This window comes from Typopeltis vanoorti, chromosome 18 (assembly GCF_054136105.1).
Source record: "Typopeltis vanoorti isolate ZY-2024b chromosome 18, IOZ_Tvanoo_1.0, whole genome shotgun sequence".
Taxonomy (NCBI): domain Eukaryota; kingdom Metazoa; phylum Arthropoda; class Arachnida; order Uropygi; family Thelyphonidae; genus Typopeltis; species Typopeltis vanoorti.
In genome coordinates this window covers 69375957-69399618 of record NC_143566.1, presented here as the reverse complement: position 1 = coordinate 69399618, position 23662 = coordinate 69375957, and the positions used below count along the sequence as shown (strand labels likewise).

The 23662-nt window shown below is 33.9% G+C and overlaps 1 protein-coding gene across 3 annotated transcripts in view; it reads right to left on the bottom strand.

The window, feature by feature from the left end:
• Vinc (vinculin) overlaps window positions 1-23662 on the bottom strand; it is a 274672-nt gene that overhangs the window by 32824 nt on the left and 218186 nt on the right. For all 3 annotated transcript variants that reach the window (XM_090408245.1, XM_090408246.1, XM_090408247.1), the window contains 4 exons: window positions 20072-20199; window positions 16435-16550; window positions 11661-11784; window positions 7045-7135 (listed from right to left, as the gene is read on the bottom strand). In XM_090408245.1, the coding sequence (XP_090264371.1) occupies window positions 7045-7135; window positions 11661-11784; window positions 16435-16550; window positions 20072-20199 (459 nt within the window). The remainder of the gene's footprint in view (window positions 1-7044; window positions 7136-11660; window positions 11785-16434; window positions 16551-20071; window positions 20200-23662) is intronic.

The window sequence follows — 23662 nt, the reverse complement described above, 5'->3', positions numbered from 1 at the left end:
GAATTCCCATGTTTTGTTACCTTCTCCCCAAGTCAAGACTACATGATCACTTCCCCCAATTGGAGGTAATACAGGAAAACCTCACTTAACGCGATTAATTAATCCATCAGTTAATGTGTGCTAAGCGAAATCGTATTAAGCAAATCCAATAAACAATAGAAATTATTATAATTCGTCAATCAGTTGGCATAAATTTGGTAAAAAAAATTACAGTATAAGCTATATTAGAGGATAAAGTCATCATCATCATCAAATTCCTGCCATGTACCCTCAAGGGGTGTACAGGATATGATAGTACTACATGAAAAAAATTACATCATTAATAACTTCCTATCTACAATTTTCCTCCAAATCAGTCTGTTACTTGTCAAGACTCCAACATTAGCAGATCTTATATTTCTATCGTCTAAGGCACTTTGTACCGTATCAATCCACCTATATCTTGGTCTTCCTCTGGGTCATTTTGCTGCCAACCTGGCAGAGAACACTTGCTTTGCTAACCTTTCCTCGCCCATTCTGTTTAAGTGACCATACCACCTGAGATTAGCTTTCCTAACACATTCCTGGATGCTGACAATGTCAAGTTCTTTCCTAATATCTTCGTTTTTAATATGATATTGCCATTGATGCCATCTGTTCACACCTATAATTTTTCTCAGGAATCTCATATCTGTGGGCTCCAGTCTTTGGTCAAGTGTTTTACTTCTGACCCAGCTCTCAGATCCATAAGTTAAAATTGGTTTGAACACTGTCTTGTATACAGCTAATTTAGTGTTCTGACTAATTTCTCTCTTATTCCATATGAATTTATTCAATTGACTTCCCACCATACCAGCTTTGCTGATTCTGTTGTCTATTTCTATATTTAATTTACCATCTTCAGTAAAAATCGTGCCTAAGTAGCTGAAATGTTTTACTTGTTCCACAGGTTCTCCATTCACAACACAGTTGACATTTTCAATGATTCTGTCTATTTTCATTGTCTTTGCCTTTTTATTGCTGACCTTCACACCATATCTATTACAACAGCCATTCAATTTAGTCAGAGAATCTTGCAGACTTGTAGCGGATTTATTTAGAAGTATAACATCATCTGCAAAGAGCTGACATTAATATCTCCAATTTTGATATCATGTTTAATACCACTTTCCTTCATAATGTGATCCATATAGATAATGAATAACAGAGGGGATAATGTACATCCTTGTCTCACACCAGATTTAACATTAAACCATCTTCCTGTACTTCTTTCAATTCTAACTGCTAACTTACAACTCAAATAAAGACTAAGTATTGCTTGATATAATGCCCCATCGACACCGTATAACTGTAGCATATTGAATAGCTTCTCTCTTGGCACCTTGTCATATGCCTTTTCCAAATCGACAAAACTTAAATACAGATCTTTGTTATATTCCCATGCTTTCTCGACTATTTGTCGTAAAGTGAAGATCTGATCCTGACAGCCTCTATTTGGCCTGAATCCAGCTTGTTCTTCACCAAGCTTTTCTTCTGCAATTCTTCTCAACCGTTTCTCAAGTATACTTGCATAGATCTTGCCAGGAACACTCGGTAGGGAAATACCTCTGTAATTCTCACATTCAGTTTTATTTCCCTTTTTATATATGGGTACTATGAGAGCTCTACTCCAATCATCGGGAATTCGTCCCTCTGTCCAAGCTTTCCGAACTATGCAGTCAGCCACTGTATGACTCTTATACCACCATACTTCACCATTTCTGGTCGAATATCATCTACTCCTGCTGCCTTTCCACATTTCAAGCCTTTGATGGCTTTTTCTACTTCAAGTATGGATATATATTCCTGACTGCATGCCTGGTCAGTGTTTTTCACCACTGTGCTGTCATCACTGCTTGTTTCATTTAGCAGTTTTTCAAAGATATTACTCCATACTTCAAGGATATCTTTTTCTCCCGTTTTCATGTCACCTTTATCATCTCTAACTCCTTATACAGCACTCTTTCCTCCATTCCTAAGCTTTTTCCACAACCTCCAGAATATTTTGCCACCTTCTTAATATTTATTTTCTATATTCTTGCCAAAGTCCTCCCATGACTTTTGTTTAGCTAGTTTTACACAGTGTTCAGCATTCTTGCATTTGTCTCTATATTCTCTAAGAGCACAAGCTGACTTATTTGACAGGAACTTTTGATATGCTTTCTTCTTTTCCTTCACTGCCTCTTTAACTTCCTGTGTCCACAGAGAGTTCGGATTTTTTTATCCTTGCAGACAACCTCACCACATGCCTCTCTGGCAGAATCAATCAATGTTTTCTTCAGAGTTTGCCACTGAATCTCCAAGATTTGATTCCTGTTCTCGAACTCTTTCATTTTTTCTTCAATAATCTTTGTGTATTTTAGTCTACAGTTCACATCTAAGAGCTGCTCAACTTTTATTCGCTTTAAAACTTTCTTACATGTTATTCTTTTGAATATGAAATTCAATTTTATCCTGCTCAAGACTAAATGGTGATCACTTCCAATTTCAAATCCTCTGTATACACTCTGGTGTCCTGCACCAGGGAGAAAACATCACTATCAACAATAACATAGTCAATAAGACTTTTCTTATTCCTAGCCTCTTCTCTCCACGTGGATTTGTGCACATATTTATGTTGGAACATGGTGTTAGTAATAATCAGTCCATGTCCTGAGCAGAAATCCAACAGATGTTTGCCATTATTATTAGCTTTGCTCTTTTCTCCAAATTTTCCAAAAATATTTTTGTATGTCTCACAATCATTTCCTACTCTGCTATTTAAATCCCCAACAAGGACCAACTTTTCCTTTTTCATTGTGTCAGTTGCTTTTTCTAAAGCCTCAAAAAATTCCTCCACTTCTACTTTAGTAGAACCTTCTGTGGGACCACAGGCACAAATAAGTCTCATTGTCTAGTTCCCCATTCTCATATTTACCCACATTACTCTACTTGAGACTGACTGCCATTCAAGAAGATTAGCCTCGTATTTTGTGTTGAATACTATGGCTACTCCTTCTTTTCCTTGATTCTCATTGCCTGAATATAACATTTTGTATTTATTGCTCAGAAAGATCTCACCAGTTTTGGTCTTTTTTGTTTCAGTCACCCCTATTATGTCAATCTGGTACTTATCTAATTCCTCATCTAGCTCCATTTCTTTGCCATTCAGGCTTCTTACGTTGATAGTACCGATCTTTAACTCTGGTGATGTTGAGTTGGGGTTTGTTTTCAGATTTGTTCCAGTAGCTGACTTTTCGCTGTTCGCCCTGGTTCCCTGGCGAAAACAACGGGGGCCTTGTTTAACCGGGCGATGCCCCAGCCGTCATGAAATTTTGTCATGTTGTATCATCATTTTTTATTTTGGTTTAACCAATAAGAATACAATTTGGTCGGCTAAATCCCAAATTGTCAGCCCATCCTCGTTCATTCAGTATCCAAGTAGATACCCAATAGGGTGCACCACGAGAAGATGAGGATTGGACATTAGGTCAGAAGCCCTGGTCGGTTCTCCGCATTCCTTTAAAGGCTATGTGGAGGTCCCCTCACAGTTATACAGCTTTGACCCTTAAGCACCCCAGGATAAAGTCATCAAAGTTAATAAAAAATCAAATGCTTAAATTTTTATTTAATATCTAAACATTTGATTGAGCTACCTTTTTTTACAAAAAAATTAAGTAAAGATGTTTGAATTGTGCTCAACTTTTTCATCTTGTCATGCAATTTGCGATAGCTGGCAATTACTTTATCACGATTTCAGCAGACTTTGAGGCTTCGTTCCATATCAGGATCGGCATCAAATAAAATTTCCTTAGCATATTCAATGTGATTGAAAACTACCTCAAGTTCTTTTGCAGTTAGCTTCTTAGTAGTAACATTCTCTTATTCACATTCCTTATCTTCTTCTTCTTCATATGCACACTGTTCTTCTAGTTGAAGGAGATCATTCTCGCTTAACTGTTCTAAATGGGAATCGAGCAAGTCTGTCACATCTTCATTATCCAGTTCATTAAATCCAAGATCTTTTCCAATTGCTGATTTCTTAAGTAATATTAGATCTTGGATTTTGCGCATGATAAAATAACATAGGCGTGAGTTTAAAGTCATCTTCTGCATTGCCTCCTTATAAAAGAATAAGACGATCTTTAGATACTTTGTATTCTAGTTGAGATACTTCAGTTTTAGCTAGGAAAGTTTTTGTTGGCATATGCTTCCAAAAGAGACCAATTTTGACAACGCTGAATATTTGCCGATCGTCATAATCACCCTCCTAATTATCCTTTACAATTCTTTAGGAAACTTGGCCACAGAAACTTCAGCACTAGCAGATTCCCCAGTTATTCTTACATTATGCAGTTCAGTTCAATTTTTAAACAGTCAAACCATTCTAAACTCGCAGAAAAGCTTTCACATTCCTCTTGAAATTTGGTCTCTTTTAATTAGGTAAAAATATAGAGAGATTATGCCTGAATATTCCCTGTACTAAGAGGTATTCTTTTTTTATTATAATCCTCAATCCAGAGTGATAGAAGACACTCCATATCGATCATTAAATGGCTTCTGTTTTGGGTGATCTGCTTTTTTAAAGAAGCAGTAGCAACTTTTCCTTGCTCTTTGTATTCTTTGCTCTTATTTACTATAGTCCAAACCGTAGACTTGCTGTATCCCAGGTCTCCCACAATCATTGTATTACTAGCACTATTTTCATGTCTCTTAATGTCTTCCAGCTTTTCCGCTCACTGCAGACTGGTGACAAAAAATTTCGCCTAACGTAAAAAAAATTGCGTCAACTGATTAGTCACTCATTTAAAGAGGGAAATAGTATCGTTTCACTCAATCACGTTAACTGATTATCGCACATATCGAATTTGTGTTAAGCGAGGTTTTCCTGTATAGCCACCTTAGTTATGAAGATGTCTTCTGAACCTATAATAAGATCCAACACTCTCATATCCTGAGTCCCCTCTGTCACATTTTGGTTCAAGTAATTATTTCTCACTAAGTGTATAAATTCCATTTCTTTCCTGCCATGTGATCTTTCCTCCTAATATATATCTCTGAAGTTGAAGGCTCTCATAATAATTACTCGACTTGCACTCATTGTATTAATCTGCTAATGTATCTTCCACATTATCCCTGATGTATAGCAGCAAACCAGTTTTATATTTTGTCCTATTGGCATTAATCTCACACCAGATTGACTCAAAAGACTGCCATCTGCCTGACTAATTCATAATCTTTTGGCTGTAATTCATCTGCTATCATAGCCCAACCCCTCTCCTGTCTACTCTATCCTCCCTGAAAATACTAAATCCTTCATATTCTATCCCTGTAACTGTGCTATCTGTGGTTAGCCAAGTCATCACTAATGCCTATAACTTTTGGTGAGGCTGCACTAACTAAATGTAGGTCCCCAAAACACTTCCCTCTTATTCCTGATGCTTCTAGCATTAGTATATAGAAACTGTAGCATCCCTGTAGGTCCCCAACCACCTTTACATTCTGAATTGGCTACACCATTCAATATTGTTGCCTCCTGAGAGACTAGATTCTACATTCTTTTTTCATTTACACACTGATTCACTTCAATGGTGCCGTTTCACACACACACTCATCTGCATCTTCCCTAATTGCTTTAGTTTTCCTGACTTTGCGCTTCCACACTCTTAGTGAATAAAGCTCTCTCCAGACACCTAACTCTGAATCTATTTAAGTGCATCCATCAGCATTGCATAAATCTTTCCATCCATCAAACTCAGGCCATAGGCCCACAAACTCTACATCATTCCTTCCATATAACATGCATATTTATTCATTAGCTATCACTGTTCTTTTCTCAGTTTGTCTCTATCATAGCATGGCAGCAGACTCCAAACTTCACCCTGTTGCTCTTCCTTTTTGCTTCTTCTTTCAACTTTTTGATATCCTCCCTCACACAATATTTCTCATCTCTCAGATCACTGGTTCTAGCCAAAACAATTAATTCTTTTGGCTTCACTTTCTGCATTACCAATATTATTAATTTTTGCAACAGGGAAACAAGATTTTGTAGCGCTTTCATGAAGAACTCCCCTTATCATACCATCATAAGTAATTATTTGCTTTGTGCCTCTTGTATTTTTCTGTTTTCAGTTTGACTGATCTCTTGCCATTTCTGCAGCCTTTCAATCTCATGCTTTTTCCTGTGAAGAACTACATGCAAGAGCGTAATTTCTTTATTCAGGTCTTCTACATTCTCCTGAACTTCTGCCACCACACTTTCAATATTATCACTGATATTTATATTTTCCAATCTTGTATCAAAGCATTTATTACACACTCTCTCACCAGTTTCAAACAAATTATATATATATATATATATATATATATATATATATAATTATAATAAGTCAGGAATTACCTGTATACCTAAACTTGGAATCTGGCATAAGATCAGGGCCTTGCCTTTTAGATCAAAAGAATGTGTACTGATTCTGCACTACTACTATTACTACACTGAGACATGAAGTGCCATTCCTGACAAATGATGAATTATACTTCTGGTGCAGATAGAAGTCACGAGATGAAAGCATTTATGAAGCACATTACAGTAGCATTTTTTATAATATTGAGAAATCAGTTGCATCTCTATTACATATAGATGTAACTATTTGTTCAAACAATACCTATTTTCTATAAAAATAATCACTGACATAATAACTGAGAACTAAAGAAATTACATTTATGCAGTAACAGCATTTACTTAATAATAATATGCAATAATTAGCTAATTAAAGAAGAATGATATAATTATAAACACATAATAAATTTTTGCAACTATATATATCCTAACAAAACAGGAACAAAACTTTCTCAATTTTAATAAAATATAATCCAATAATTTATTTAACAAAGTTAATATTTTGCAACAGGTGACTAATTTTATTGTGAATACACCTGTGTGTGATTATATTACAATATAGTTAGCATGATAACTGAGGAATTTTCTAATTCCAAATACAGCCAACTTTTCATGATATAAAACTGAATCTATGCTGGGAATATTACCTTGTGCACCAAGCATTGTTGCTTTTACTGTTGAAAGAATACGCAGCTGAGTACCAATTGTTGGAATACGTTCACACACTTGAAGAATATTCTGAAAGTAATACATCATCAGAAATATTTCAGACAAATTACCTTTTGACTAAAAACTTAATGTAAGTTACTATATATGAAAATTATAGAACTTTCAGATAAAATTTAAAAAGAAACAGTACTATTATTAGCGAGTTGCTTTTCCAATCACACTTTTATTAAATAAGATATAATAAAAGTTTATTATATCTTATTTATATTATATTTCTAAAATGTTGTAATAAAAATGTAATTATTTTTATGAACATTTATGAACCCAAACTACAAATAGTTAAGAAAACTGTTTTGAAGTTATCCCAAACATAAATGGTTGATGAACCTTTAGTAGCACTAGAATTGTGCATGCATATATATATATACACACACACACACATACGAGGAGAGGAAGAAAGTCTAAACCCAATCACATTCTATATAAATGTATATTACAGTTTACAAAATAAATATTAAGGAAAAATTGTTCCAAAGAACAGCAACCGATGTAATGAATAAGAGTAAGTAAAAGTTAGTTTACTGATTATGTAAATGAATTATAAATAGCTGGAAGAGTGACTGTCATTAATTCTATCTAACTATTTGCATGCCTAATTGAAAATTAACTCAGCATTTAATTTTACACCTCTGTCTTTCATATTAGATTACTGTGATGTTTTGTTTTGTTTTTTAATTAGAGATTAATTCTTGTTGAGATTTGAATGATGAATCAGCATTTCATAAGCTTCATTTAATTTTTTTTCATACCAATTTTGTGTGGTGTAGGAACTTGGTGTCTTTCCAATTAATTCTGTGACACATTTGGATTACATGATCAGAAAGTCCTGTTTTACCATAATAAAAGAATTTAATGTATCATTAGTAAATCAGGCCTTTCCAATCATGCCATCCAAATATGTCACAGAATAATGGAAATGTACCAAGTTCTTACATCACATTAAAATTTGGTATGAAAGAAAATTAAATGAAACTTGTGAGATGCTGATTCATCATTCCAATCTCAACAAGAATTATGGATTAGCAGTTCAAGTGTCTCCAAACTATCTGGTATTCAGGTATAGAACAACAGAAGAACAAGATGGCAGTTCTCAAACACAGGAAAACCTGGACAACACCTAAACATAGCAGGACTAGAGAAGTTAATAAGTAGCAACTGATGCAGTTTGACTGTTAATAATTTTATTTACACTTTATTTTTTAATTTTATTTATTTTTTTATCATTTTTATTTTATTATAATTTTTTAAAATTTTACTCTTTCCCTCTTTCATCCACTCACCAGAGATCAGGTAAGTGTAAACAGTTAACAAAGCAGTTATGTTATAGCTTACTTAGGTGTATTGTGATGTAGCTTATGTTTCAATTCATATATATATTCATTTTTAATATAAACTGACTAAAAACCCGAGAGTTATAACAAAATGAGATTTATTTGAAAAACGCAACATGTTTCGTCGAGATTTACTTCATCAGGCATTAAGAACATAGAAAGATATTAAAAGACACTGAAAATAACATTGAGACACTCTAAAGCCATACAATTATAAAGTTATAATATTCAACTGTGAATTACAGTTATTATGAACTTGAGCTATAGTCCGTGTTAAAGTTCTATTGTTGTACACTTGTGCGTGTATGGAACCACGCGATCTCCAGTATCTGATAGTAGAGCTGAAAGAGTCAGGCAAATTATAGCTGAGATTATTGTTCATATGAAGAGGGTTCAAGGTGATTTCTTTTGACTCTACAATGCGGCATTCTAACTCATCATGGCAAATGTGTAGGTTTGAAGTTGTTGTCCAATTTACTTCATGTTGGCGGCTTTCGTTGTTCGTGTTTATTGAAAACAGGACATGACCTTATAGAGCAGTAGCTCTGGTTCTCTTGTAAGCAATGTCTCTCTGGTGTTCCTCGAGACATAGGAGGATAGATTTCTCCGTATGGCCATAGTAAGGTTTTCCACACTCACATGTGACTTTGTATACACCTGGGAATTGTAGAACGTTGTGAGATTGTTTATAGTTGTTGAAACGTGATCTTATTTTTGGCAGAGTCGAGAAGCACGTTTGTATGTTAAACTTCTTTAGGATTCTACTCAGCTTTTTGGATAGTGTGCTGATATATGGCAAGGAGATATGACCTTTGGAGTCGTCTTGTGTCTCTACGTTGCTATGTTGACAGTGGGATAATTGGTTGTTAATACTTTTTAAAGAGTAGCCATTGTTTTTAAAGGTCCATTTAAGATGTTGTAGTTCTTTTTTTTAGTTCTTCTTCATCTGACAGTACAGATCTTGCACGATTCGCAAGAGTTGATATATTACCCAACTTTTGCACTGGATGGTGATGTGAGGATGCATGCAAATATCTGTCCGTGTGTGTTGGCTTTCTAAATATAGAGACTTTTATTGATTCAGGCGTCTTGGTGAGTTTAACAAATATATATATATATATATATATATATATATATTTCTGATGATGATCTTGATATAGAGGTTGAAGCATTAAGGGGTTATTTTTCTTAGTTTTAAGTAAAGTAATTGCAATGTGTATTTTTGTCTCTATAATTTATACACGATGAATGCTGATCACTATGTAACGTTGAGAGAAAAATATGCTGTAAGTGCTGGATATCAGTAGCATCCCTGATTGCTTTGCCTATCTTTGCATCAACAGCAATGAATCACTCCTGTCAGATTCTTCCAATCATTAATGTATAAACTGAATAACAATGGTCCAAGGACTGATCCCTGGGGCACACCACTGGTCACTTAAATCTGGCAAATTCACACCTACCATATACTACTTTCTGATACCTGTTGCATCAACCACCCACTTACCCAAGTCAACAGTTTACCTATCCCATATTCTCCATTTTATGCAACAGCCTTTCATGTGATATTCTATTAAATGCCTTAGCAAAATCCAATTGTATCATAGCATATCCATTCCCTTTATCCAACTCAGCCATATATCATATATGAGCAAATTGCTAAAACATGTACCCTCACTTTAGCAAACTTATGCTGTTCCTTGCAAAGTATAGATTGTCTCAATCCATTTCTGTATATGAGTCTTACTAACTTCTTCAAAATCTTCACCACGACTCCAGAGAGAGAGAGAGAGATGCTAACAGGTTGATAGACGATTCTTTTTGCATCACCCTTGTACAACAGAGCTATTACACAATCCTTCCATTCTTGTGGTATCTTTCCTGACCTGAAACTCAAGTTATACAATCGTGTCAAGGGTCTAGCCAATTCTAGCCAAGCTTGGACAATTAGGCTGAACGTTCCTTTAGTGTATGTGCCAATGGCCTATCTTCTCCTATTGTTGAATTCTTATCTAGGTTACACAACTCTTGAATCTCATTCTCATGTTGAAATATATCCAAGCAATCTATTCTAGAAGATAATCTTATTGATGATACTCTTAGAGTTTAATATCACATAGGTATTTGGTTAGACTTAATGCATTAGCAGATATTATAAATAAAATACGATACCATATAATAGCAACCAATTCACCAGCTTTCTGCTCTCCAAACAACAGGCTGCAGGTTCAAATCCCACCCTAGGCATAGCTGTTTGCAAATATCTTTAGGTGGGAGATGAATTTCATCACCTAGTATAAAACTGCTTCCTCCCTAACTAGAGGCTTGACATGATTTCATGAAAAAAAAAAACATGAAAAAAACTTGACATGAAAAAAAAAAAGTTCCATATTTAATCCCTTAAAGCAGGATTTTAGAATTACATAAATAATAAATAAAAATACAAAAATTATATAAAATTAATAAAAAAAATAAAGCCTTAGCCCAACTGGCACTAGTGTAAGGTTTAGTCTTTCATGAATAGGAATTAAAAAAAAAAGAAAAGAAAGAAAGAAACTGCGATAATGACAAAGCATAACTACAATATTTTCAATGCAATGCAATATAGAAAGAAATTAATAATTTCTTTTAATAATAGTGGAATTAATACCATTGTAACAAATTATTTAATAAGCAGATGATTTTATTAAGTACTTTTTTCTAGAAGACAAACAAACAATACAGTATCCCCTTAATTATCTCCCTGGGAAAAGCAAATTTATTCAAAGATAGGATAACTGAAAGATTACCATATTTTCAACTTTAACCATCCATCCTTCCATCCATATGGTTGAATTATATAAATCATTTTATTCTTCATATCCATGTTATTTCAATGGTAACTGAATATAATTTCAACTTCAATGGACACTCATGTTTTGAATGACATAGTAAACACATCAGAGTTGGTAGGGTGGTTAAATAAGTCATCTGACCTGAATTAATTACTGTCCTGACATTAGCATTCCCACACAAATTTTTATACTTTAAAAAATTGATTTACGTATCAAATCCAACAAAATGTCTATGATAAGTTCCCCATGTTTCATATTAAGTGGTCTTCAATGCAGCACACATAAATATGTTACACCAATCTTAATCTAGCAAAAACATAAATTAATACATGTCATAAACCAATACATCTGTACTTAAACCATACATACCGTTCTCATTCGTTTATCTGTGCACATTCGAGCAAGTTCTTTGGCAAGTCTTGTAACCTCTTCTGAAGCCTCTGCTATATCTTTTGCACAAGCAATCAAATCCTTCTTAGAACCACCCTCACCCCTAAAAAAATGAAAAGACAATGAAATAATAACTGCTTTGTTTGGTATTTAAATTAATGGCAATCTTTTTTCAGACACATTTTGCAACAACTTGTGCAGCTATGTTCGGTCATGACTATAGACAAATAATATCACTCTGGTCTGAATATATTTTAATAATTTCAGGATCTATAATACTATCAAGCTCTTTAATCAAAATGAAATTAATCTAAAACTACTGTATTCATCAGCAGCTTTAGCTTTAATGTTTTGACCATGAAGTATCTGTCTGAAAAGCCAGAAAAAGAAGCAAAATTATGCAAGAAATTTATCTTTTAAGACACATTTTCGAACCTAAACACAAAGATGGCAGACAATTTCAAGTGCAGTGTTGTGAACAAATTTCAAAATGAGAAACTATGACAAGGAGACTTATTTGTGCATAAGGTCCCACAGAAGGTTCTAAAGAAGAAGCAGATAAATTTAAGTCATAGAAAGATAGCTGATATAAAGAACAGGGAAAGTTTTAGCTAGACAGATCTAAACAGAACAGCAGGAAATGAATACCTAACATGCAGAAATGTTTTAGGAAAACTTTGGAAAAAAGAACAAAACTAATAATAATGGGAAGTATATGCTGGATTTCTGTTAGGATATGGACTAGTCATTACTAATAATACCCAACATAAAGATGTGTTGGGTATTATTAGTAATGGCAATCTAACCCAACAAATTCACAAGGAGTGATGATACAAAAACAAAACTTGATACTCTCACTTTTTGAGTCCAAGGATTCACCTTAGACTTCTAGCATATCTAGTATGCTAGATAAGGCTCTCTTATCACATCTAAACCCAATCACATTCTATATAAATATATATTACAGTTTTGAAACTAAATATTAAGAAAAATTGTTTTAAAGAACAGCAACATATGTTATAAAGAGTAAGTAAAAGTTAGTTTAGTGATTATGTAAATGAATTATAAATAGCTGGAAGAGTGACTGACATATTAATTCTACCTAATACATAACTACTTGAAAATTAACTCAGCATTTACCTTTACATCTCTGTCTTCCATATTAGATTATTGTGATGTTTTATTTTTTAATTAGAGAAGATTAATTCTTGTTGAGATTGGAATGATGAATCAGCATCTCATAAGCTTAATTTAATTTTCTTTCATACTAATTTTGGTGTGGTGTAGCAACTTAGTGCCTTTCCAGTTAATTCTGTGACACATTTGGATTACAAGATCAAAAAGACCTGTTTTACCATAATAATGTCATTAGTAAAACAGGCCTTTCTAATCATGCCCTCGAAATGTGTCCCAGAATAACAGAAAATGCACCAAGTTCCTACATCAAAACTTGGTCTGAAAGAAAATGAAATGAAACATGTTTAGATGATGATTCATCATTCCAACCTCAAAAAATTTTCCCCTCGCTGAGTGATGTAGGTAGAAAAAAAAAAAAAGATTATGGCAGGATGGCATTGATTTGAGAAAATGGTATAAAAACAACTGCTGCAGAGGATATAGTTGAGATATTTAATGAGCAGTTCATAAAGGTCTTTCATCCTTGTGAATGTGACATCATGGAGAGTTTGAGAGCAGTGGATGATGAAGAGGAGAGACTGAGTGTGAGTGAGGAAGAGGAACATGGGAAATTAAGCAAACTTGATGTTAATAAGACTGTGGGACTCCATGATATATTTCTGCATATTTTGAAGGAATGTTCCAGGGAGATGATATCCGACTTGATGTACTTTTTTAACATGAGTCTTACATTGGGTCAAGTTCCCGAGTGGAAGGAAGTGGAAGGAAGGCAAGATTATGACACTTCATAAAGGAGGCAAAAGAAGTCAAGCATCAAATTATATGCCAATCTGTTCATCAGGTGTTGTGGAGGTGTTGGTAAGGATGGTGAGAATCAGGATCCAGAATTGGGTTGAAAATAATATCATTGATGGACAGCATGGGTTTGCTAAAGGGAGGTCATGTTTTAGTAATCTACTTATTAATTAAAATAAGGTGACATCAGCATTGGATGTGGGAGATGGATGCATAGTAGTTTGCTTAGACTTTGCAGAGGCTTTTGATAGATTACTGCATGATAAGTTAATAGTTTCAAACTAGAATGGATGAGGTTGGTTATTAGACTAGTGCAGTGGATTGGAGATTGGCTGTCTGATAGGTATCAACAAGTTGTGCTGGGGGGAGCAATATCCTAGACAAGGAAAGTCACTAGTGGTGTGTCTCATGGGTCTGTTTTAGGGCATTGCTGTTTAACCTGTATGTTAATGATATTAGGGAAGATTTGAATGGGAACATTCAGCAGTTTGTAGATGATGCAAAGTTGGGACAAACTATGAGGAGTAAATCAGATGTGGCCTTACAAGAAGACTTGAATAAACTGAGTGAATGGGCACTAGAGTGGGGATGCCAGTTCAATGTTGTGAAATGTAAGGTTTTAAAATTTGGAAAACACAAATGGGTTGTAGAATTTACTCTTGTTAGGGATAAATTGTTGGAGTTGGAGGAAATAAGAGATCTTGGGATGATGGTTGATAAGGATCTATAATTTAGAGGACACTGACTTGTAGAAGTAAGGAGGTTCTGGTTCCATTGTATAAGGCTCTGAATATTAGTAGTCCACACGTATGGACTACTACTGTGCACATTGTCCATGTGTGGACTACTTTGCACAGATTTGGTCACCTAGTTTTCAAAAGGATGAAAATATGTTAGAGAAGGTCCAGAGGCAAGTAACTAAAGTAGTTTCTGATCTCTAGAATGTTGAATATAAAGAAAGGTTGGGACAATGCAATTTGTAGAGTCTGTCGGATAGGAGGAAGACGGGTGATATGATCATATGTAGAAGTTGATAAGGGATTGTTATTGGATTAACGTTGAAGAGGTTTTTCATAAAATGGTGGGAGATTCTAGGGAAAGAACAAGAGGTCATCTCTGAAAGCTGAGCAAAGGAGTGAAGCAGGTTTTTTGCATGTTGTAAATGATTGAAATGCACTCCCTGAGGGTGTGGTGCCTGCAGAGAATTTGAATGTTTTTAAGACACAGTATGATGAGCTGTGTGTATGACAAAAAGGACCTCCTAGATGAGTCTGTGACTCAATGGGATCTTAGAATAATAATAATATTATTATTATTACCATCAGCCTCTCAAGACTATTTCAGAAAAGTTCTTCAGGAAACAAAGAAGGCTACTCATCACAACATGCTGATTAACATTTTGTTACAGACATATTAACATCTATGCAACCAGGCTGGCCGAGTGGATAGCATATCCGCTCTCCAGCCAAAAGGCTGCGGGTTCAAATCCCACCGTGGGCATGGATGTTTGCGATAGTCTTTAGAAATACCAGTGGTAGTCGGCGGTAGATGGCATTGGGTAGTTGCGGTCAGTTGGTAATTGAATGGTGGAGACGGAGTTGTAGAGCAGGTGCCCTCCCTCGATGAGTCCTTGGACTCCCTGGAGGTGTCAAATAATAATAATAATCTCAGGTACAGCACTGAAAACAGAAAAATGATATCAAGGAAAATGGACATTGTCAACAAAACAGAGTTTAAAATGATAATCATTAAACATTTTATGCTTAAAGATAATATGCATTAAAACACATTAGTATGTACTCATACTTTCTATGCATGAACATTTCTCAAAACCTATCAGTGCTTCTAAAAATCACAACGTTTGCTTACTATGTCATCTATATAGTAAGTAAATACTAAATTAAAAATTTAGTATTTACTTACTATATAGAGAACACATTCTAATTATTTCAAGAAAGAAAAAAATCAGTTTGTCAATGAGGAGATCCTATAATAAATAAATTACTATATCCTAACAACATTATTTATGAATCACTGGAAAAGACAGATATGTTGAGGAAGATTGAGGGAATGAGAAGAAGAGGAAGATCACAAAAGAATTCTTTTATGGATGGACAACATAAAAAAAACTTACCAAATTGAACTTATAATTACTGAAAGAAAGGATAAGAGGTCGAGTAGGACAGCCTTTGTTCACAAGATCACCACGAGTTGAAAACAACTGGATTGCACATAACAACAATAATAACAACAATAACAAACACATTATTATACATGCTGTCCAATTTACATCATTCTGCATTTGCAGAGAACCTCTATTTCAGAAATAAACAGCAGAAACAGTCCTTATCCACTGAGAACTACAAAAGTGAGTCTCCCTGTAGCTCAGTTGGTATAAACGAAGCCCTTTGGACGGAAAGACCTGGGTTCGATTTCCGTCTATGACGTGAAGAATCTTTCTCTGGTCTCTTTCGACTCAAGGTAAGTTAGTCAGTCTCATATGGAAGTACAGGATTTTTTCTCCTGTAAACTTGGGTTTTTCATCCCTCAGAACAGGCAAACTGGCCCGTGAACAGATCTACAGTCAAAAAATACATACTTAGAAGTCCCTCCAATGTTGTTGTTGCAATGTGGGGGTTCTCCCACATGACGACAACATCACTTTCATCTATGATGAAATACCGAATTTGTGAAGAGAATACATACATTTCTCATTCATGCAGTCTGTCATTTTATGAAATTCATGAACAAAAAAATTGAACAGTGACAGTCATAAAGCTATTAAAAATTATAAATTAAAAATCAAGACAAAACCACCTACCTTACAAGCTGACTAAGTTTTGCCATAAGAAGTGCCATCTTTTTAGCTGCTGCAATTATTTCATTGTCCTTGCTTGACCACTGCTTGACTTCTTGATGTAAACCATGGGCTGCCATCTATTAGAAAATGGTATATAATGAATAATACAGAATTTATTTCTTACTCATCTATCAAATAAACCTCTGTGATGTGTTTCATATAATCAAAATAATTTTAACATAAAATATCTACTTTAATCTAATTATCATATTATCATCTCACCACACATATACCAGTTATGAGATATAAAGATGCTGCTAGCATGCAAAAACAGATGCAATGGGTGATGTGAGCTGTTAAAAAAGATAAGTATTTATGATAAGGAAAGATACTATTGTGTTTATTTTGTGACAATACTGGTTTTTCAGTTTGTGCTATTCGAAATGACAATAAACTGAGTGAATGGGCATTTATTAATAATTAAATTTTAATAATATTAATAAAATATTTAATAAAATGTTAATTTTTTTTTATAATTGTGTGGTATTTTGTTAGGATTTTACTGTCTCAGTATTGTCTCTCCACGTTGTATTGAACATGGTGACCACCAGTTTTAGCACTACACCTAGCTGTTTTTAGTACTACACCTCCACTGTTTTAAAGACTACATTATAACATAACTGATGAATTTGTAGCTTGCTATGTGGTATGTATGCATCCTGTTGTTTGAATATGTGGCAAATACGAGATGGAAATGTATATGTGTGCATGAAATGTAGGCAGTAGAAGGTGCTAGGAGACATAAGTGTCTCAATCTCGGGATTTAGCAGCAGCAGTGGTGATTGTGATTTGGAAGTGAGTGATTTTCAGTTTTTGGAACCAGGAGTGTGTTGAAGGGTGGTGAGAATTTTACAGATGTATATATGGATTTAGCCTTGGTTAATTTAGTGGAAGGAGATGGGTTGTCTGATGGCCATGAGTGTGTGTATATGTGTGAATGCAAATTGAAAGCAGAATATGTGGAGAGAGAAATACAACTGCTGAGAAAGGAGATGGAAGGAATGAAGACTGAGTTGAGGAGGGTGAATGAAGATCTTGGTAGGACAGAGAGATTGGTTAGTGTAAGAGAACAGCATCAGAGGGAAAGGGAGAGAGTAAGACGAGAGAATGGGAAAGACAGGAGAAGGAGAAAAAAATAATTGCAGAAAGTTTAGAGATTGTAGAAAGAAGGCATTAGAGAGCAATGCAAAGAGGAAAGCAAAAGAATGAGAGAGATAACAGAAGAGGAGGAGGTTACAGAAAGCAGAAGGAGTGTAGAAGCAAGGAAAAGGAGAGATGACAAGGAGAAGAGAGACTGAAGCTGTAAGAGTGTCAGGGATGAATGAATCTGTTCGGAGTACCATGTATGGAGATTCAATGGTTTGGGGGTGATTCAAAGGGAGAGTCCATTGTTGTCCCATCTAGTTGTTTGTATATTTTCCCTTTCCATGCAAAATAACCTACATGCAGGTTATTTTCCATGCAAAACAACCTGCGTGTATTGTATATTTAAATAGTTCAAATATATCTGGGGAAAATATGACTTTAGCAAATCAAGGGTTTTAAATTAACTGTGCATTTGCAAATAGTCGAGTAATATCAAAACTAATCATTACGTGCAAACTTTTAAGATATGGTTTTCTAAAATACTTTTTAGGTGAACAGAATTTTTAACAAAAGAGGGAGAATTATTTGTGAGGGTGGCTAGTAATTTAGCTAAATGCAAGTTTGTATGTTGAAATTTGTATGTGTTTATACTATCCACAATAGGGTGCAAGGGTCTATCTTGTTTGTGAATTTTAGGTGCTCCATATATTCTTGGTGTTTTAACATGAAAAGGCTTGAGTTTGTTAACTGTTTCTTTCAGCCAGGAAGTGACTTTTTTCAATAATTTGCAATCTTTATTATTTTGAGAGTTCGTAGGATCACAATCTATAATTTGGTATTTAGACTGGTCTTGTAAAAATATGTGCATTTTACTTTCATATTCAGCTAAATTCATCACCACAGTTGCATTACCTTTGTCTGCTTTAGTTATAACAATATGGCTATTACTGTATAGCTCTTTTAAAGCACTGATTTCCTTTTGTGGGATACTGTTTGTTTTTGGGAGGCTTTGAATAGATTAAGATGTTGGCCGCATCCAAATGAATGTTATTGCTGTTGCTGGAGGTAGGATGTATATTCTCGTTCAATGGAAGCCATTATTTTGGCTTTTGGAACTAGCCTGGGAGTAATGGCAAAGTTATGTCCTCGACTTAAAGCATAACAGCTTCACCAGTTAGGGCAACAGATGATAAATTTAAAATGGCGTGATCTTGTTGTAATTGTAGTCATTTTGTAACACTGTGATGGAGGATTTCAATTTTTTCTGGTACCGGTTTTTCACTTTAATGAATTCTTTATCAGCAATTGCATCAGAGATGCTGTCAAAGATATCCCACAGTTCTGAGTTTAAAACATCACACAGTTTATGTGCGCGTCATGCAGGGTGTTGATAATTGCATTTATTTTTGAAAGATCCATACAAGTAGCACTAATCTGTTTGTGCAGTAGTGCTAAACTTGCCCGTTTATAAATATGCTGGGCTTTGGCCGAGTGCAACTTGCTTTTAATTCTGACACAATTTGGTATTATATTGCATTGGTGTCTCAGCACCTCTTTAAAATTGCCATGCCTTGTGTACAATATCGTCTCAGTGAATATCCAGAATGTGTGAGCAGAGCTAAGAGCTAATCTAAGGTGGTATGGTCACTTAAACAGAACAGGAGAGGAAAGGTTAGTTAGCAAAACAGGTGTTTGATGCCAAGATGGCAACGTAAAAACAACAAAATTAAAAAAATAAATAAATAAAAATAAACTAGAAAACACTGACATCTATGTAGAATGATACAGCTAGAAGTAGCATAGGCATCTAAAATACATCAAAAATACTGTAGACTTGACAAATAACATACTAATTTGAAGGAAAATTGTTGAGAAGTTAGCAATTAATGTAAACTTAATTGTGTAGTACTATAATAAAGAGCCAAGAGGCTATTTTTTTCGGGGACGTAAATTAAGTTAAGGAGATAATAAATCCCTCATTATTTTAAAGCCGAATAAGAAACTCGAAGATCGGAATCTAAGAGTTTCATGCCGAAGAACTTTTGGAGAGTCCAAGCGTAGGTCAACACCTGGTAGTACAACACTAGGGCAACTCAGAGCAAAGGTGGAGCAAGCTTCGATCACTATCCTTAATATTTTCTCATAATGTAAAATGCAGCTTCTAGGAGATGTATTACTGTTTTACATTATGAGGAAGGTCACCCAGACTGGTTTCAACCTTTATTGAGGTCTCATCAGTGAGTAAAAAAATAAATAAATAAAAATAAAAATAAACTAGAAAAGACTGACATCTATGTAGAATGAGGGATTTATTATCCCCTTAACTTAATGTGTAGTACTATCATAATATTCTGTATACTCCTTGAGGATACACATCGGGTATATGATAATGATGATTAACACAAGTACATTAAGAATTTATGAAAAAAGTTTCAATTATTTTCCAAATACAAAGTGAATGTGTACAGACAGTTTCTTTAAATTATATATATTTATTTATTTATTTATTTACCATTATTGGTTGATTTAATTGAGGAACTGGAAAATGAGCTTCAAATTCATCATCTGTTTCTGGTGGAGGAGGACGAGGTGGTGGAACCTCATCTGCACCAGGAAGGGGAGGACGTGGAGGAGCCTCATCTATAATATAATTAAAGTTCAGTATGTAGAAAACAGCCATACAAAAGATTATTAGGATATTCATATATCAAAAGTTAAATACTCTGACACAGTTATGGATAAAAGCTGACTATAAGAAGTGTGAGTGAGAAGGTTTAATAAAAGGAAGATAGCAGGCGAGATTTAATTAAACCACTTTAAGTCCTTGGTATTCGCACCTCCAACTGTTGCAACCTTGGAGGCAGTGTGGTTTGTTTATTTATTCTTTTGTTTAATTAGTCGATATATGAAGCATGGATAGGATGAGGAAATGTTTCAGTCCATTGTTTCTAGGTGAAAGTTTTTTCCATCCATCATGCTTTTGTGAGTGACATGGACTATTAGAGTTAGATAAAAATAATTTATATTTTATTATTTAATTCTTTGTAGTTATTCAACTCAGCATCAATCATGTCAAGTGCTGAAAAAGTGAGGCTATGAAACTATCAAGACTTTTAGATCAATTAACGAGGAAACATCCTGATAAAGATGATAAACACATTAAACATTTTAAAAATTTAAAGCAGAATTTTGAGCAACACAACACTGTTACTTCCTTATTTAAAAAGAACACAGAAACAAATGATGATGAAATGATTGAGTCATAAAATTGCAGAAATCACTGCAAAATCTAGTAGTGCTCATATAGTTGCTGACACTGTGTATAAGCACTACAAGTTTTTGACTCACACTATGACCCACATTACAGACTATAATTTCAATAGTGATGCATCAAAATCCTTCTAATATTTTAAAAGCATTACCATTGAGCAACAATTTGAATTGATGAGATGTCAGTTAACACTGAAAAGCAACTAAATGACAAACTAAAAATGAGGCACTTTAATGAAAATTAAGGCACTTCTAATGACAAACATTCATGATTTCAATGATGACTGTAAACTACAAGAAGGGATATTTGTAAAATCTTTAGAAACTGACTGTACCAGGGCAACCATTTATGCTGCTGTAAAAAATACTTGGCTTCATGCAAAACAAGTACCAATGGAAAATTTGTATCGCATGCCACAAATAGTGCTACCTCCATAGTTGGAAGATAAAGATTTTATAGCCCACCTAAACAAAGTGTATCCCGAAGTTCTTGCTATACAATGCATTGTATGCTGACATCATCTGGTTGCAAAAAAAATATTTGTCCAGTTCTTTATCAGCCTCTCAGAATAGTTATTAAAAGCATTACTAAAATGGTCGCAAAGCAAATATGATAGCCTTTTCAGAAAGTTTTGTGTTGATAATAAAGAAGAGTATGTAAGACTTCTTTTACTACAGAAGTCAGATGGCTTTTTCCAAAAAAAAGTGTCTAACAATATTTGTAAATCCGTAACTTTCTAAAAAATCAATTATTGGTTTTTTAGAAATTATAGATACAGATATTTAGCAAAGGAGATCAGCAAACACAAAAATAACATATACTATATGGCTTGGATTTTTCAAAAATGCAATGAAAAGAAAATTAATTACAGTGATAGACAGAAAACACATATTAAATGCATTCACTGAAAAATTGCAAATATTTTAAAGCAATTTAATAAGAAAATAATTTCACAGTATGTAAAAAGAGTTAGCTGAAATCGATGAATCTCTCACCAAGATAGATCTTAAGAATTATTAGATCATTTGTTCTTTAAAAGGTGAAATGAAAAATAGATTTTCAGATTTATTTTCTTTTGAAGTGGATGTTAGATCCAATTGAATGTGATGCCAGGTCTTCTAGTGGAGAAATTAAAAAAAAAAAAAAAAAAAAAACCCTCAGTGAAATAAAATGCAACTAATAATGCAAATATAAATTTGGAAAAGGTTGAGTTGTGGGGATCAAAAAAAATTAAACTTCTTTATAGAACAATGTGTTCAAAATGACCAAAGTACTTCTTTGTTTTCAATATCTTGTATGTTAAAAAAGTGGTTTAAGTTCAGTAAAGGAAATATTAATGAAGGAAAGAAATCAAAATTAATGTGTGTTCAAGAGGAGACATTTAAACTTACTAAACTTAACGTCACACTAAATATTGACTTTTTCTAAGAAGAGTCAGACTCAGTGATCCCATTGAATAAAAAGAGCAGATATATAAAGTATTTTCTTGTTTAAAATTTCATAGGGGGCAATTAAGAAAAAAAAAAGTAAAAAAAAGCCCTTTAAGGGATGATGATTACAAAAAAGGTTGAGAAACTTTGATCTAAATTGACTTTAGTGCCTATTACCAAATTCTACAATCTGTTAACAACAGACATTCCACCACTAATTAATCTTATGCATGTACTAAGCTAGATTTTATTTTAATAAATAACAAGCTATTAATACAATTCAAGCTGGATATGTACATATATAAATGTTATGATTTTTGAATAAGTGTAAAATCTCGCATTTTTAGAATTAAAGTAACTTTCCCTCACAAAATTTAAAAAACCAATTTTAGACCATACTATTCTAACTCAGATATTCAAAGAATCTCTAGATAAAAAAGTAATTAGAAGAGATATCATGCTTGAATCATTGTCCTCTAATGCACAGAGTATACAATTTACAAAGCAACATATTTCCACTGAAATCAGGTCTTAAAGCAACAGAGCTCACCCATGATATCTCTGATAACCTGCAGTTATTAATTTTTTCATCAATGCATTTGAGATTACCATCTTCACTTTCATTGCCTTAGTCTTTCATATTTTCTTATATACAAAATCCAAAAAAGAATATCTTTTTGGCCTACTTTTAGCACTACAATAAAAATGCTACATTTTTGCTATTCAATTATGTCCAATCTGGTATAGAAATAGAAAAGACTCATGAATTTCAATTCTCATGCATTTCAGTATCCTCTAGAGCATATAGAGAAAACCAATCACTATAATTATTATTTGCATGTACTTTCATATTGAGATTTCCATAGTTGTAGTTATGAAAATTTCTGGAATTAAGTAGACACAGGAATGAACCTTACTAACTAAATTTAATAAATAACTGAATACTTAATTCAGTTATTTCATTCCTGTTGTCTACATAGTTTATTCCAGAAATTTTCAACATGAATATTATTTGCATGCTTCCTCCCGCATATATCTCAGTCTTTATAGCTCAGTCTGCATTGATGATGCTCTTTGGTTGTAAAAAAAACTGGGTTTGAATCCCACCCAGGACATGAAGAATGAATCTTTATGAAGACTTTTGAATGAAAGGTGAGTTAACCAGTCTCATAAGGAGATGACAGTTTTTCCCTCCCAAAATGTTTTTTTTTTTTTTTTATTCCATAAAACAGGCAAACTGATCCAAAGAACACAAGCAATTAAGACAATATACTGCTTTCCATAGCCTTGGTGTTCAGCCATAATTCCAAACACCACTTCATATACCTCCAAAATCCAAGATAGAACTTATGCTTCTAGTGTCAAATTTCATCAATTCAGAAAAAGCACACTTTTAAAAAGG